Genomic DNA, 15,998 nt, shown 5'->3' with positions numbered 1-15,998 from the left:
TGAATAATGATTGTATTCACTAGGAGCAACTCTCAAGGGGAAAATAAGATGCAAGATATATTATGCCACGCGCAATGTACAAATACACACATGTTTAAATTCAATATTTTTCTTAATTGGTTTAATGATCACTATGAAATAATCTATACCAGATAAAGACTGATTTGATAGGCACACCCAAAGTGAGAAAATTGCAAAAAGATTGTGACAAATAACAGAAAAAAAAAGTACTCAATACAATATAACAAGTAAAACAGATATTACTACTGTAGTACAAGGAGATAAGGCACAAGGTAAAGAGAGAGGTGGCGAAGGCTAAGGAAAAGGTGTAGGAGTTGTATGAGAGGTTGGACATTAAGGAGGGAGAAAAGGACCTGTACCGATTGGCTAGACAGAGGGACCGAGCTGGGAAAGATGTGCAGCAGGTTAGGGTGATAAAGGATAAAGATGGAAACATACTCACAAGCGAGGAGACTGTGTTGAGCAGATGGAAAGAGTACTTAGAGAGGCTGATGAATGAAGAGAACGAGAGAGAGAGAGAAGAGGTTGGATGATGTGGAGATAGTGAATCAGGAAGTGCAACGGATTAGCAAGGAGGAAGTAAGGACAGGTATAAAGAGGATGATAAATAGAAAGGCTGTTTGTCCAGATGACATACCTGTGGAAGCATGGAGGTGTTTAGAGAGGTGGCAATGGAGTTTTTAACCAGATTGTTTAATGGAATCTTGGAAAGTGAGAGGAGGCCGGACAAGTGGAGAAGAATTGTACTGGTGCCAATATTTAAGAATAAGGGGGATGTGCAGGACTGCAGTAACTACAGGGGAATAAAATTGATGAGCCACAGCATGAAGTTATGGGAAAGAGTAGTGGAAGCTGGGTTAAGAAGTGAGGTGATGATTAGTGAGCAGCAGTATGGTTTCATGCCAAGAAAGAGCACCACAGATGCAATGTTTGCTTTGAGGATGTTGATAGAGAAGTTCAGAGAAGGCCAGAAGGAGTTGCATTGCGTCTTTGTGGACCTGGAGAAAGCATATGACAGGGTGCCTCTAGAGGAGTTGTGGTATTGTATGAGGAAGTCAGGAGTGGCAGAGAAGTACATAAGAGTTGTACAGGACATGTACGAGGGAAGTGTGACAGTGGTGAGGTCTGCGGTAGGAGTGACGGATGCATTCAACGTGGAGGTGGGATTACATCAGGGATCAGCTCTGAGCCCTTTCTTATTTGCAATGGTGATGGACAGGTTGACAGGTTGCTCTAGAGAGGAGAGGAACGATGGTCAGTAGGAACAAGACAGAATACATGTGTGTAAATGAGAGGGAGGTCAGTGGAATGGTGAGGATGCAGGGAGCAGAGCTGGCGAAGGTGGATGAGTTTAAATACTTGGGATCAACAGTACAGAGTAATGGGGATTGTGGAAGAGAGGTGAAAAAGAGTGCAGGCAGGGTGGAATGGTTGGAGAAGAGTGTCAGGAGTAATTTGTGACAGACGGGTATCAGCAAGAGTGAAAGGGAAGGTCTACAGGATGGTAGTGACACCAGCTATGTTATATGGGTTGGAGACAGTGGCACTGACCAGAAAGCAGGAGACAGAGCTGGAGGTAGCAGAGTTAAAGATGCTAAGATTTGCACTGGGTGTGACAAAGATGGGTAGGATTAGAAATAAGTACATTAGAGGGTCAGCTCAAGTTGGACGGTTGGGACACAAAGTCAGAGAGGCGAGATTGCGTTGGTTTGGACATGTGCAGAGGAGAGATGCTGGGTATATTGGGAGAAGGATGCTAAGGATAGAGCTGCCAGGGAAGAGGAAAAGAGGAAGGCCTAAGCGAAGGTTTATGGATGTGGTGAGAGAGGACATGCAGGTGATGGGTGTAACAGAGCAAGATGCAGAGGACAGAACGATATGGAAGAAGATGATCCACTGTGGCAACCCCTAACGGGAGCAGCCGAAAGAAGAAGAGCTACTGAAAACAACCTAACACAAATTGAATAACTTAAAGCCTTACAACTAAAATATGCATAACATGTAAATATTCAAATACACAAATCTGTCTATGGAAAACTTGTTCTCCATAGTTTTTAGGCATGCTTTTACTTATAAATGATGAAATAAAAAAGCTCTGTTCTTAAAAAAACATATTTAAAAAGGCAAAAGCTTTCTCTTCAGTAAGCCTTGAGACAGCCTTTATACGTACCCTCCATCAAAAATCCGGACTCGCCTTGGTTCGTTTTTAGTTGCTGTTGGCTCCGTGTCTATCTCACTGCTTTGTTGGTGTTCCACTTTATCTTTAATGCTACTTTCTTTAGTTGTACATTTTTGTGGGCTGACGTCCTGTGAAGTATGATGAACATAATGGTTTAATTAAATTTAAGATGGTAGAGAACAACTGAAAGGTATCAGTCTATCCATTTTCTATACCTGCTTAGCCAAAGCAGGATCACATGAAAGTTGAAGCCTATCCTAAGAAGAACTGGGCACAATTCTTGCACAGGGTGCCAATCCATTGCAGGATTAACAAACAAAATCCAAGGTCAATTTATCATTGCCAATTCACCTAGCCTACACGTCTCTGGACTATGGAAAGAAACCAGAGCATCCAGAGGAAACCAATATGGGTACAGGTAGAACATACCAACTCTACACAGGGAGTGAATTCCCGGGAATGGATAAACATGTCCGGGAATGGATTCCCTAGTTATAAGCACTGACCTTTACAGAAGCAACAGAAGCTTTCAGTTCCTGTGCCCACTGAGGAATTCTGACAGGCTGGCCATGGAATATTTACTATTGTTTCAAGTGTTTTCCATTTGGGGCCTACAGCTTTCACTGTGATTCATTGGAGACCCAAAGTCTTAGAAATGTTTTTTTAGGGATTTTTAGACTGAGGGATCAACAACTTTTTTTCTGATGTCTTCAGGAATTTACATCAATCATGGAATTACATGCTTATTGAATCTTAGTGCTGGTAACTTGTTACTTATTTTGACCCTTAGCACCCAAGTCATTTATACTGAACAAGGATTGCACTAATCAAGCCTTGCATTATCTAATCATCTAATTGTATTTATTTCTTTAATTTTGTCAATTTACATTCATCATGTATTATATATGTTATATTCATCTCTACAAATTTTTAACAACAAGGGAAATGGAAAAGTTTTTCTTCACACTATGCACATAAAACATTTTAAAACACAATGAAATGTACAGCTTTGTATTATGTCCAAAGTGAGTGGCATTGTGTTTTGAGTCACTCACATAAGCTATGAAATATTGTTTTGAAATGAAACAGAGCACCCTTGTCTCTTACCTTAGGCAAACTGCTTTTCAGTTTGATGGAATAAGCCAGGATATCATACTTGGCACTTGTTGTTATTGCTTGAGTGAAATGCATCTTCTTTGCATTCTGCTTGGAATCAAAGAGGGACAGAGCTACTTTTGTAGGCAGACCCAGAGGATCTGGATTGCTGGAACTAACGGTCCAAGCTGCATAAGCAGATATTCTTTGGTCAGCTTGCATTAAATGCAGAGGCCTTCTTCTCATGAGGAAGCACCAAGTGAAGCTGGTAGCAGTCTTCAGGCTTGGGAAAGACAAGCGATGAGACTCTTTTGTATTCACTACTGACACTGATGATGCAAGTTTAACCTGACCAGGAAAGCTGGCAGTTTTAATCTGTGAGTTTATTGAAGACCTTTGATCTTGACTTTTGGGCATCATCTGCACTGATGAATTTGCTGGCCCAGGTGATGCCCTGGGCAGTGAGGAAACTGAAACACCATCTATCTCTGCCCCTTCCCCTCTGGTCTCTGTTAACTTAGCTGAGGCTACTTCAGTCATTCTTGCTCCTGTGACTACCATTTTGTCTTGAACAGATCTGATCTGATGCTGTGGGCCTATATCCGTATCAGATAAAGAGCTATCAGCTGGCTCCATTGTGCAGACCTGTCTTACTAACATTAACTTCCTCTGCCTGCTCACCTCAGCAGTACGGGGGTTAAGGAAATTTAGTGAGCGGCCATCTGTATGACATGCAGATCCATGTTCATCTTTTGCTCGTTTCTGATGCTTTTCCATGGCAATATCTAAGCTGTTAGCAGGTGAAAGCATTCTCTTGCTCGAAGCTGTACTTTCTTGCTGAGGAAAGAGTCCCACTGTTGACACTTTCTGAGCAGTGTTCAGAGATAGTATAGAAGAATTTCTGTCGTCACTGCTAGCATTTAGAGTCTGATCAAAATATGGTCTATCAAGAGTTGTATGAGAGACACTACTTCTACTAGCATTAGTGATGTCATCTGGAATGATGCATGGTTTGCAAACAGGTGGACCACCTAGTCTTGTTTGATCTTGTGTTACCAAAATACGAGGCAGAGATTTTGTGCTAACTGCACTCTCAAAACTTGCAGGTAACGCAACGGAGGCTAGCTGTTGATCTGATGCAGGCAATGTGGTAGCGTCTATATTTGGCGGTACCAAATAGATACTAGTAAGTGTTTCAGGTGACTTGCAAGCTGAGGTGGCCTCATTTGAAATTGGAAGAGTGATAATTGGCAAGGTACTGGAAGCAACTTGGGTGGTTGGAAGCAGTTGATATTTTGGAGTATATGTACAATGTTGCTGTGATTCAAAAGAATTATCTTCTTTTGGTAGGGAAGGCTGCTGTACCTTTGTACTATTAAGACTGCCAGGAAGCTGTTGCCAAGGATGTGGAAGTCCAGAGATCAAAGGTGGTATGCTACATGATCTGCTACCCATATTAACACTCTGCACTGATGGTTTATTCTTGTTGAACACAGTCTCTTGGTAACTCATTGGAGGTTTGCTAACTTGAGCAGGTGTTGTGGAAGAAATAAACGTGACCTGGGGCCTATAAAGAGATGCTGGACTTGTATGAATAGTAGACGCTTTCGGAAAAGAAAGTGAAAACTTAGCCTGTTGTTGCCCTTCAGGACTAATATTTAATGACATTTGACGAACGAGAGGCCCCCTTCTTCTTTCAATAAGAGGCACCTGAGATCCCACTGCTGCTGGTGATAAAGCTAGCCTTGGCAGAGCCACTTCTACAGAGGAGGCAGGTTTAATAGGTGACATACTTCCACAATCAAAGGATTTGCTCCGGTATTCAGAAGAAACTTCAACGGAGGGCTGGGTACAGCTGATCTGTTCTGATGCTGCACGTCGGATTTCTCTAAAAGTGGAAACTGGAACACCTAGCATGTTTACACCATGGTTTATTGAACGAGGTTCACATGGCTTACCAATGCTTTCTGAATTTAGAGGACTTTCAGAGCGTGGAACCTCATCTCTGTCAAATGAAACAGAAATGCTAGAACAACATGACAATGTGCTGTCTCGACTTAAGCTTCTAGAAAGTGTTGATTCAAAGCTTGACTCAGCCGATGAATGCTCCAGTTCAGCCAAGCGAATTCTTTTCTTCTTGGGAGGTAACTTTTCTGTTGGTAATTTAGACAAGCTTTCACTGCGTTGGGGCCAATTAAATGTTTCTAAAGGCTTTTCTGGCTCATTTCCTTGACCTTCCTGTTCTCTGTCTGGTTCTTCAGTGACTAGAATTTCAGGAACTTGAATGTTGTGCTGTCGAACAAGTCGCGACTGCTGTACTGGAACAGTGCTTTCTGCTGACCGAGCTCTTCGTTCACTGTGCAGGTCGGGCCTGGATGGCTCCACTGTAGTAGGCTGCAGCTGTGAGGTATTGCTTTGAGTGGAATCATCACTCTGAACAGAGCTAACACTTGCCAGTGCCAGCTGTTTGGTAACTGTCTGAATCTCTTTTTCTTGCAAGCTTACTGGAGAGATTCTCTCAAAAGAGTCTGATTTATCAAATGAACTGGGCCTGCTTAGGGAGTTTGTGTGCTGAATAACTGATATCCCACTACCTTGTCTTTGTAGTTCTCCTCTATCTGAAGAAGTTAAGCTCCCTTGAATTTCATGTATAGGAGATAATCTTGAATCTGAAGATTCTGTACTCCGCACAGCATGCTGCAGCTGAGGAGTTTGTATATGAATACTGGAAGATGGAAGTTCTGCTACCACTGATGCTTGTTTATGGAAACCTCTGCCACGGACATCTTGGGCAACCAGGCATGAAGCTGAATCAAAGCTCCCAGAACATGGGGCATTGCGCTCTGTAGGCGAGGACTCGTCATCATCTCCAACGCTTTTCATTTTTCTTCTCTTTCTTATAATTGTGGTTGGCTGTTCTAACACACCTGATGTTCCCATTACTCTATAATGTAAAATTTGAGGCTGTGAACTGCGTGCAAGGAGATCATGCTCAGATTCTTTCATAGCGACAGTCTTGCTTTTTGGTCCATGCAGCTCTGAGCAGTAAAATTTCTTGTGATTTTCAAAGTTTTCCAACTTTCTGTATCGATTTCTGCAAGTCTCACATTCATACATAGTTCCCCTGATCTGCTGTGATTTTTTATTCTTCTCTGACACAGAAGCCTGTTCAAACGATTTACTTCTCAGCATCACTTCTGTGGCCAAGATAGATCCTTGACGACTTTCATCAACAGAACGACACGAAGCAAGACTGTTGCCTTCACTTGCAGATGAATCTTCGATTGCAGCCTGCCTGACCAGAGTCCGGGGGTGAACAGCTTGCATTGGAGTGGGAGGACCAGAAGTAAATACATCATCATAGAATGAACCAATTTTGTCATCAAATGACTGACTTCCTCGAAGTGGGTGAGGTGCTGGAGTTACATTTGGCGGGATAGTAGAATAGCCAGGAGTAGCAGGCATAGAATTGCTTCGTGTTATTGGCAGACAGTCCATTGCAGGATATTGAGAGGGGACAGACAAAAGAAACACTTGTTTGGACTTGTCTGTGGGTGTAAAAGGGGACTTTGGTATATCAGAGCTGGAGCTCGCCCTCCTGCAAGTTGGTTTGAGATCAAATTGGAAAGAGTCTTTGAAAATATAGGATTTTGGCGAATCGATGCTTCCTCTTCTTGAAAGAGAAGTTCTTCTCGGTTTGACGCTATCTAGCTGCTTATCATCCACCACAGCTTCATTATCAGAGATTAGTTTAGAAATGCGTTCCTCAAGAGTTTTTGTTTCCATGGGAGGCCGCATCTGCATTGATGAAAGTAATGGTTTTTCTACTAAACTTGCCTGTAGTGCAGGTGCTACAATTTGGGCAAGGTGACCAGTCAGTACATTTTTATTCACCTCCATCTCTGAAGCAGGAACCAGCTTACCAAACTGATTAGGTGGACTCACGGTCTGATCAGCACTTTCTGAGCGAGAGAAGTAACCAGAATCCGTGCTCCCTAAACTTCTAGGACTGAGGAGGGATTTCCCTTGCTCCTGCTGGGAGTAGTCTGTTGCCTGCTGTCGCTGTAGCTGTGCATGTCCACCCCCACCAGGGGACTTAACATTTTGTTCATCTTCTCCCAGACAAACATCACTGCCATCAAGCACAACTGTCAGACTAGAGGATAAACTTGACGTCTGCAAATCTCTCTGCTTCTGTGCTGCAGGCAATTCTGGATGTGAATCACTAACTAAAGGACTATCTGCACGCAATGGAGACACATTCACTGGATAAACTATTACTTTTGGCAGAGTAGCAGTTACCTGCGGCTCTGTACATTTCTGATTCTTTGCAGACTCATTTTTCTCATGAACTACCGAGGTATCCCCCTGATTAGCTGGATGAGGGCTTGCATTTACCAGACTCTGCACAGCCTCTATCCCTATGCTCCTTTCATCAGTTGTTCCCTCTTCCTCACTGTCGCCACTCTCGTCCACATCTGAATGTATGCTAAATGCTTTTTCCGATTCCTGAGAAAGAGAACCACCACTTGAATCAGCTCGCATGACCAGGCCAAGTTTTATGACATGGGCATGTGACTTTTTATGCTTGTACAAGTTGCTTTTAGTCTTAAAAGAAAATCCACATGTGATACATGGATAAGGCCGTTCACCAGTGTGTGACCGAATGTGCTTCAAAAGTACACTGGGTTTGGCACAGGCCCGTTTACAGTATTCACATACATACTTTCCTTGTTTTTTAGGTTTCTGTTCTGATCCATGACTTGCAAAAGTGGATAGTTGCAGCTGACTGCAGCCAGGAGTTACAGGAACCTGAACTGAACAGGGAACACTGGCAGAAGCTGACTGGCAGGTCTGCACCATAGGCTGACTCTGAGGAAGATGAAGATGAGAAGAAGTGCCTTGGTGGAGGTGACTCTCTTCTTGACTCTGCTGACAGGTATTCTCTTGAGCAAAACATGCAACTTTCTGTTGTGTATTTTGCGGTCTCTTTTGTGAAACAACTGTCATTGGCTCATAATGCAGATGGGGAATATGAGGAAGAGTTTGGTCGCTTTTTTCGGCATGCACACAATCGCCAGCTTTTACTGTAAACTCAGTTTGCTTTGTGAGCTGTTGGAATGCAATTCGAGATTGTTCAGCCACAGATTTTCCAAACTGAGTGTGGCATGACAAAAAAGTAGTTTTTGACAAGGAATTGAGGTCTGTTTCCATTGCTTGCAGTAGAACATCAAGAGAAGCATTAGCCACAGAAGGAGAAGTACTCTCAGCAGCACGGACACTCCAGTTTCCCTCCAGCACTGCTGGAGTGTTGTCTCCAGTTTGCAGCTGTTCCAGTGGCATGGGGTGCTTAGTAGCTAATGGCCAACGTGCATCACTCTTTCCATTGCAAAAAGGAAATGGCTGTTGGTCTATAGGCCTTTGTGTCTGCTTTGAGCAGCTGCTTTCAACTGCTTTCACAACATACACATGGCTATCCTTGTCCTTCTGCATAGTGCATTTCTCTTCAGCTCTTTCCCCATTTTCTGCAAATGGACTAACAGCCTTTTCTTTACCTGTCCTGTGAGGACATGCACTAACTTTTGACAAAGAAGATTTCTTCACTGGTGACTTTGGAATTTTTTTTAACTGGTTTTCAGCAATCAGCTTTTTCCTTTTAATGCCTTTTATAGTTTCAGAACTTGTTCCACTGTCCCGATTTCCTATACAACAGAAAATAGTAAGAGTTAGAATCATACCACAACTACCATCAATACGATCTCTTTGTATCTTGACCTTCCAGATTCTATTTTTTATTAAATGGATTGTTCTTTAATTTGAGATGCATTTTTAAGCCATTTCATCATCCATAAACCGCTTCACATCAAGAAACATGTACCAAAATCAAAAAGAAGAACACTGACATTTTAGAAACAACACTCTCTACCTTGTTGTTAAGGCAACAATGTGGGCTGTTAAAAATAAAAATTCAGGTCTGACATAGATAGGCTAAAAATAGGAAACAAAAAACTGCAGAATTCATTAAAAAAAAGTCTTAACAATTCTGCGATTTGATTTTTTTAAACAATACATTTTTTACCATATAGAATTGGCTTTTTTTAAATAAATAAATATTCAAATCGCTAAGCTAATCTTTCTTTGCCTCAATCACCAGTATGGTCTTCTGATTACATGTTTCAGTGCTGAAATAGTGGGGTGCCATTTCAGAACTGTGAGCAAAATGCTAAAAAAAACTTTTTTGATTTTTGTACTTCTTGGTTTTTGGTCTGCAATGCATAGATAAAACAAAACACTTTGCTTTTAATTTTTTTTACTTTCTACATAAAAATTCCACCAGTGATGGGTCTGTTCATTGTAAAATTACTATTATCTTAACTCTCAAAGATTGTCAACTATTTATAAATAAATAAACTACAGTACACACATTTCCAAATTGGACCAATTTTTACCAATGATTTCATTATTAAGAGCAGAGTGCAAATTTATGCCTTAGCATTTAAGAAAATTCATCCCCCAACACTGAGGGGGTGTGATTTAGTGGAGTAAAAATAGCAGTCAAAGTATAGAAACTACCATTTCACAAAGTAACTTCATATTGAATTCAAGTTTCTTTATTAACAGAAACACTGTTTACTCTTTCCCTGAACCCTCAACGGTATATTTTATATCAAATTGCTTGCATTAATCTACTCCTCAGTTAAATGCACGCCCTTCTCAGAGAAGAGGAGTTACTGCGCATCCATACAGCACTGCCTCACACTCTTCCATCCTCTCCCCAGTGCTAGTGGACCAGTGCAGACCTCGCTCACCGAACCTGCAGAACTCACTCCTCTCTGAAGCAAACTGGATGGCAGACAAATACTGCTATGTAGGCTGTCAGGTCAACAGCTCATAAAATATGGTCTGGAGAGCTACTGCCAGCATCATTCATTCCTGTAATATTAACAATGCTGCACAAAATGCTCATTTAAAGGTGTTTTGCAAAACCAAATTTAGAAATCTCCGAATTTTTTTATTGACTTTACTAATGTATGAAAGACGAAATGAGAAGAGACAATAATACATGACGTGACTTTTTGCCTTCCTTCGGTTGAATAAAAACACTAAAAATTAATTTGTAATTTTTGTTTATTTTTCACCTGAAAATCTCAAGTGTATGCCTGTTTGTGATAGCACAGCCACATCAGCCAAAGCACTCATAGCATAACTGAAGTCAGTTTGTCTTATATTTTTAGCTTTACATTTGACCTTATAACAATTTAAAATCACCTAAAAATGACCATCTCATTTATAATAGTGATCATCTCCAAAACTTTCACAAATGACCCTTTCAGGTGAACCCACTTCTCAGTCAGAGGGAGTGACCTAATATTCAATGAAACCACTACAAATGTGATAAAAACTGATAAAGCACCGTGCTAATATGCTTGAACATTTCTCCTAATTACAGTCATATGAAAAAGTTTGGGAACCCTATTCAGCCTGTATAATAATTTACTCTACTTTCAACAAAAAAGATAACAGTGGTATGTCTTTCATTTCCTAGGAACATCTGAGTACTGGGGGTTTTTTTTTGCAAACAAAGATTTTTAGTGAAGTAGTATTTAGTTGTATGAAATTAAATCAAATGTAAAAAATTGGCTGTACATAAATTTAGGTCCCCTTGTAATTTTGCTGATTTGAATGCATGTAACTGCTCAATACTGATTACTTGCAACACCAAATTGGTTGGATTAGCTCGCTAAGCCTTGAACTTCATAGGCAGCTGTGTCCAATCATGAGAGAAGGTATTTAAGGTGGTCAATTGCAAGTTGTGCTTCCCTTTGACTCTCCTCTGAAGAGTGACAACATGGGATCCTCAAAGCAACTCTCAAAAGATCTGAAAACAAAGATTGTTCAGTATCATGATTTAGGGGAAGGCTACAAAAAAACTATCTCAGAGGTTTACACTGTCAGTTTCAACTGTAAGGAATGTAATCAGGAAATGGAATGCCACAGGCACAGTTGCTGTTAAACCCAGGTCTGGCAGGCCAAGAAAAATAGAGGAGTGGCATATGCGCAGGATTGTGAGAATGGTTATAGACAACCCACAGATCACCTCCAAAGACCTGCAAGAACATCTTGCTGCAGATGGTGTATCTGTACATCGTTCTACAATTCAGCGCAATTTGCACAAAGACCATCTGTATGGCAGGATGATGAGAAAGAAGCCCTTTCTGCACTCACACCACAAACAGAGTCGCTTGTTGTATGCAAATGCTCATTTAGACAAGCCAGATTCATTCTGGAACAAAGTGCTTTGGACTGATGAGACAAAAATTGAGTTATTTGTTCATAATAAAAAGGGCTTTGCATGGTGGAAGAAGAACACTGCATTCCAAGAAAAACACCTGCTACCTTCTGTCAAATTTGGTGGAGGTTCCATCATGCAGTGGGGCTGTGTGTCTAGTTCAGGGACTGGGGCCCTTGTTAAAGTCAAGGATCAGATGAATTCAACCCAATATCAACAAATTTTTCAGCATAATGTTCAAGCATCAGTCACAAAGTTGAAGTTACACAGGGGTTGGATATTCCAACAAAGACAATGACCCAAAACACAGTTTGAAATCTACAAAGGCATTCATGAAGTGGGAGAAGTACAATGTTCTGGAATGGCCGTCAGAGTCCCCTGACTTGATTATCATCAAAAATCTATGGGATGATTTGAAGCAGGCTGTCCATGCTCAGCAGCCATCAAATTTAGCTGAACTGGAGAGATTTTGTATGGAAGAATGGTCAAAAATACCTCCATCCAGAATCCAGACACTCATCAAAGGCTATAGGAGGCGTCTAGAGGTTGTTATATTTGCAAAGGAGGCCCAACTAAGTATTGATGTAATATCTCTGTTGGGGTGCCCAAATTTATGCACCTGTCTAATTTTGTTATGATGCATATTGCACATTTTCTGTTAATCCAATAAACTTAATGTCACTGCTGAAATACTAGTGTTTCCATAAGGCATGTCATATATTAAAAGGAAGTTGCTACTTTGAAAGCTAAGCCAATGATAAACAAAAATCCAAAGAATTAAGAGGGGTTCCCAAACCTTTTCATATGACTGTATAACCACAGTTTTACAGCCCTTGTATTTTAAATTTTACAGAATGTAGTAAAATTAAGTATGAGCATTAATTATTTATCACAGTGACAATTTAAATAAAATTTAAAGTGATCCTTCCTTAGAAGCCACAAAATACTATAGGATATTTACATACTATGATGATATCAGGAACAAATAGCACTGATATTCTAAGACTACTGAATTTTATTATTATGAGTTTTCATGGTGAACACTATCATAAGGAATTTATAGGGTGAACTGCAATTCAAAGCAACACATAAGAAGGTGGAACAGAAGAATACACAGAAATACTGATCCACAGCAAATAAATTGCAAATCTGGTATATCCTAAAATTGAAAACCAATGACCCCAATTTCTCTGGAATCATTAAACAGTAACAACTTACAGAAAGTTCAGTAAAGTCAGCATCAAGTATGTTAGACATATAAAATCACTTCTTAAAGTATTAAAAACAGGAACAGCAGAGTTTCAGGCACAGTTTAAAAGCTGTGATTGATTAAGCCTCATGGGACAAATCAGAGGGACAGTATCTCAACGCTGTATAAAAAGCATTAAGCATGTGAAGCAATAACTTTTGATTTCAATATTCATGTACAATGTTGATGCAAGCTAGCAACTGTGAACTGGCAGGTACTGTAGAAAGCAAAACTGTACTTCATCTGAAGAAGCACTTCTAGATACTGCACATATAAAAAAAAAACTTTCTTTACAGTCTTTGAATTTATAATTGTAATTTTCAATCTATCTTTATTTACAATTTGATATGCTTTTTAATGATCTTACGATGGAGGGGGGTGGGCCCAAAAGAAATGAGACTGGACTTAATGATGCTGGACAGCCAGTGGAGGGGGTTGGATCAAGGTCAGTGCTTGTTCTCTCATCCCTAGCCAGTCAGTAGCCAGGCGGACTCCTCTGTGAAACGATCTCACGCAGTCATTGTTTTTAGAAGCTGTTCTCACAACCCTATCGAAATTGTGATGGTGAATTTCATGTAACAAAGAACTTGTTTGAAATTTTGTTTTCTACTTGGCAAAACACCAACAGAATCATTCCAAATGCTTCAGATGGCTTTCAAGGAAGAAGTTCTGAGTCGGGCAAGAGTTTTTGAGTGGTTTTCGTGCTTCAAAAATGGAAATTTAAGCATCGAGGTTCAACCCCATTCTGGACACCCTTCAAGCAGCTGGAACGACAAAAACATTGCAAAAATACACGAAAAAATAAATGAAGACGTTGTTACACAAATGACAAGTTGTCAGAAGCTACAGTAGTAACATGGAGATCAGTTCAGCACATTTTGACTGAAGACCTGGGCATGAGGAGTGTTTTGGCCAAATTTGTCCCCCATCTGCTAACAGATGACCAGCAGAACACTCGACTCAATGTGTGCAAAGAATTGAAAATGGAGCCTGAAAGTGACCCAGACTTCTTGTCCTGGGTCATAACAGGTGACGAGAGTTGGTGTTACGGGTATGACCCTGAAACGAAACAAGTATCGAGCCAGTGGAAGAACCTGATTCACCAAGGCCCAAAAAAGCCAGACAGGTGAGATTGAACGTGAAAATGATGCTGATTTGTTTCTTTGACATTAGAGGCATTGTGCACAAGGAATTCGTCCCAAGGGGTCAGATGGTCAACCAAGAGTACTATCTGGGGGTCTTAAGACAGCTAAGAGAGACAGTGCGGAGAACAAGGCTGGAATTGTGGCAGTCGGACGAATGGCTCCTTCACTATGACAATGCCCTGGCACACACAGCGTTGCAAATTCGTCAGTTTTTGACCAGTCAGGGCATGACACTCATGCCCCACCCCCCTTACTCACCAGACTTGGCCCCCTGTGATTCATTCTTGTTCCCCAGTATGAAAAGGGACTTGAAAGGGCGCCGAATTAACAGTGTGGAGGACATGATCGCTGCTTCAACAACAGCACTAAATAGCTTCCCAGTTGAGGACTTCCAAAAATGTTTTGATCAGTGGAAAAGAAGATTGGACAAGTGTGTGTCTTCCAATGGGGTGGTGGCTCTGAGGCTAGGGATCTGCACTGGCAATCGGAAGGCTGCCGGTTCGAATCCCATAAATGCCAATAGGGACTCAGCTGTGTTGGGCCCTTGAGCAAGGCCCTTAACCTGCAATTGCTGAGCGCTTTGAGTAGTGAGAAAAGCGTTATATAAATGCAAAGAATTATTATTAAGAATTATTACTTTGAAGGAGACTAGTAATTTTTTGAAATATTTTAAATAAAATGATTGCTTTTGAAAAAGTCTCATTTTTTCTGGGTCCCCCTCGTATATGCGTGGGCTTGCAAACAAAGAGACTGCCACCTCTAAGCATTTTTGTGATCCAGTGAGAACAGTTTAACTGTTAATGTTCCTCATCCTTCAGGTGCAAATGGAAAGCCCAAATTATACTGTATCATGAAAAAAGCAACAACCTCTTGCCTTGAAATCAGCTTTCCCAGAACCAATCAAAGCTTTGTGCTACATATTGCACAGGGACAGCAAACAGGTAATGCAAAAGAAGTGATAAGCTCAGCCTAAATAAAGCATGTATGTCAATGTGGGTGAAAAGAGTATCATGGCCAATTACAGTGGTTCCATTAACAAATTTATCATTGGGTACTACCAGAAGCAACATTTTACATGTTTGTAAGTGGACAAGACAAAGACTATAAAATTATGCACAGAAAATCAAAATTAGCCAGAATGGCTGCACTGTGTTGTTATGTAGTAGACTTATAATTAGTCACTTTAGAGACATTTGAGCTTTAATCAGTGTTACCGATTAGTCTTCAGATTTGTTGACTGATTGATCTGACTTATAAATTAGTCATTTTACTTACCTGCAAAATTCTACAGAAACAGGGTTTATCAAATGACCAAGCATAAAATAAACAAACCGGGATTTCTATTGACCAAATGTTTAAATTAAATGTTCTGTACAATAGTTCAAACAGGACAAAGAAATAGATAATTAGAAATTTACTGTCAAATGACACTGTATACTTGAAACGGATTTTATTACGGTCACTTACAATTCGTCCATGTTAGCATAAGAGTTGACAAGAAGGTGATAGTCATTCTCTTGAAAATTATAGACCCATCTCTAACCTGCCTTTCTTAAGTAAAATTCTAGAGAAGGCAGTCATTATGCAGTTAAATGAGCACCTCAATAAACATGCTATTCTTGATAAATTTCAGTCAGGTTTTAGAACAAATCACAGCACAGAAACTGCACTCGTTAAAGTAGTAAATGACTTGCGGGTAAATGCAGACAGAGGCCATTTATCTGTTCTCATCCTCTTAGATTTGAGTGCCGCATTTGACACTATTGATCATAATATTCTTAAGAATCGCCTTAGTCAATGGGTGGGCCTCTCTGGCAGTGTCTTAAACTGGTTTTGAATCCTACCTGGCAGGGAGAAAATTCTTTGTTAGTTGTGGTAATTATAACTCAAAGACACATGATATTCTATATGGTGTTCCACAAGGCTCTATCCTGGGTCCGCTGCTCTTCTCAATCTACATGCTTCCATTAGGTCAGATTATCTCGGGACATAACGTGAGCTACCACAGCTATGCTGATG

At 40.6% G+C, this 15,998-nt stretch overlaps 1 protein-coding gene across 1 annotated transcript in view; it reads right to left on the bottom strand.

Annotated features, from left to right (window-relative positions):
* hivep1 (HIVEP zinc finger 1) overlaps positions 1 to 15,998 on the bottom strand; it is a 141,150-nt gene that overhangs the window by 30,068 nt on the left and 95,084 nt on the right. Inside the window, exons 4-5 of the mRNA XM_051935561.1 lie at positions 3,308 to 8,997; positions 2,192 to 2,328 (exon numbers count right to left, since the gene is read on the bottom strand). Of these exons, the coding sequence (XP_051791521.1) occupies positions 2,192 to 2,328; positions 3,308 to 8,997 (5,827 nt within the window). The remainder of the gene's footprint in view (positions 1 to 2,191; positions 2,329 to 3,307; positions 8,998 to 15,998) is intronic.

The sequence above is a fragment of the Erpetoichthys calabaricus genome, chromosome 13 (genome assembly GCF_900747795.2).
Source record: "Erpetoichthys calabaricus chromosome 13, fErpCal1.3, whole genome shotgun sequence".
Taxonomy (NCBI): domain Eukaryota; kingdom Metazoa; phylum Chordata; class Cladistia; order Polypteriformes; family Polypteridae; genus Erpetoichthys; species Erpetoichthys calabaricus.
This window is presented reverse-complemented; position numbering and strand designations above follow the sequence as displayed.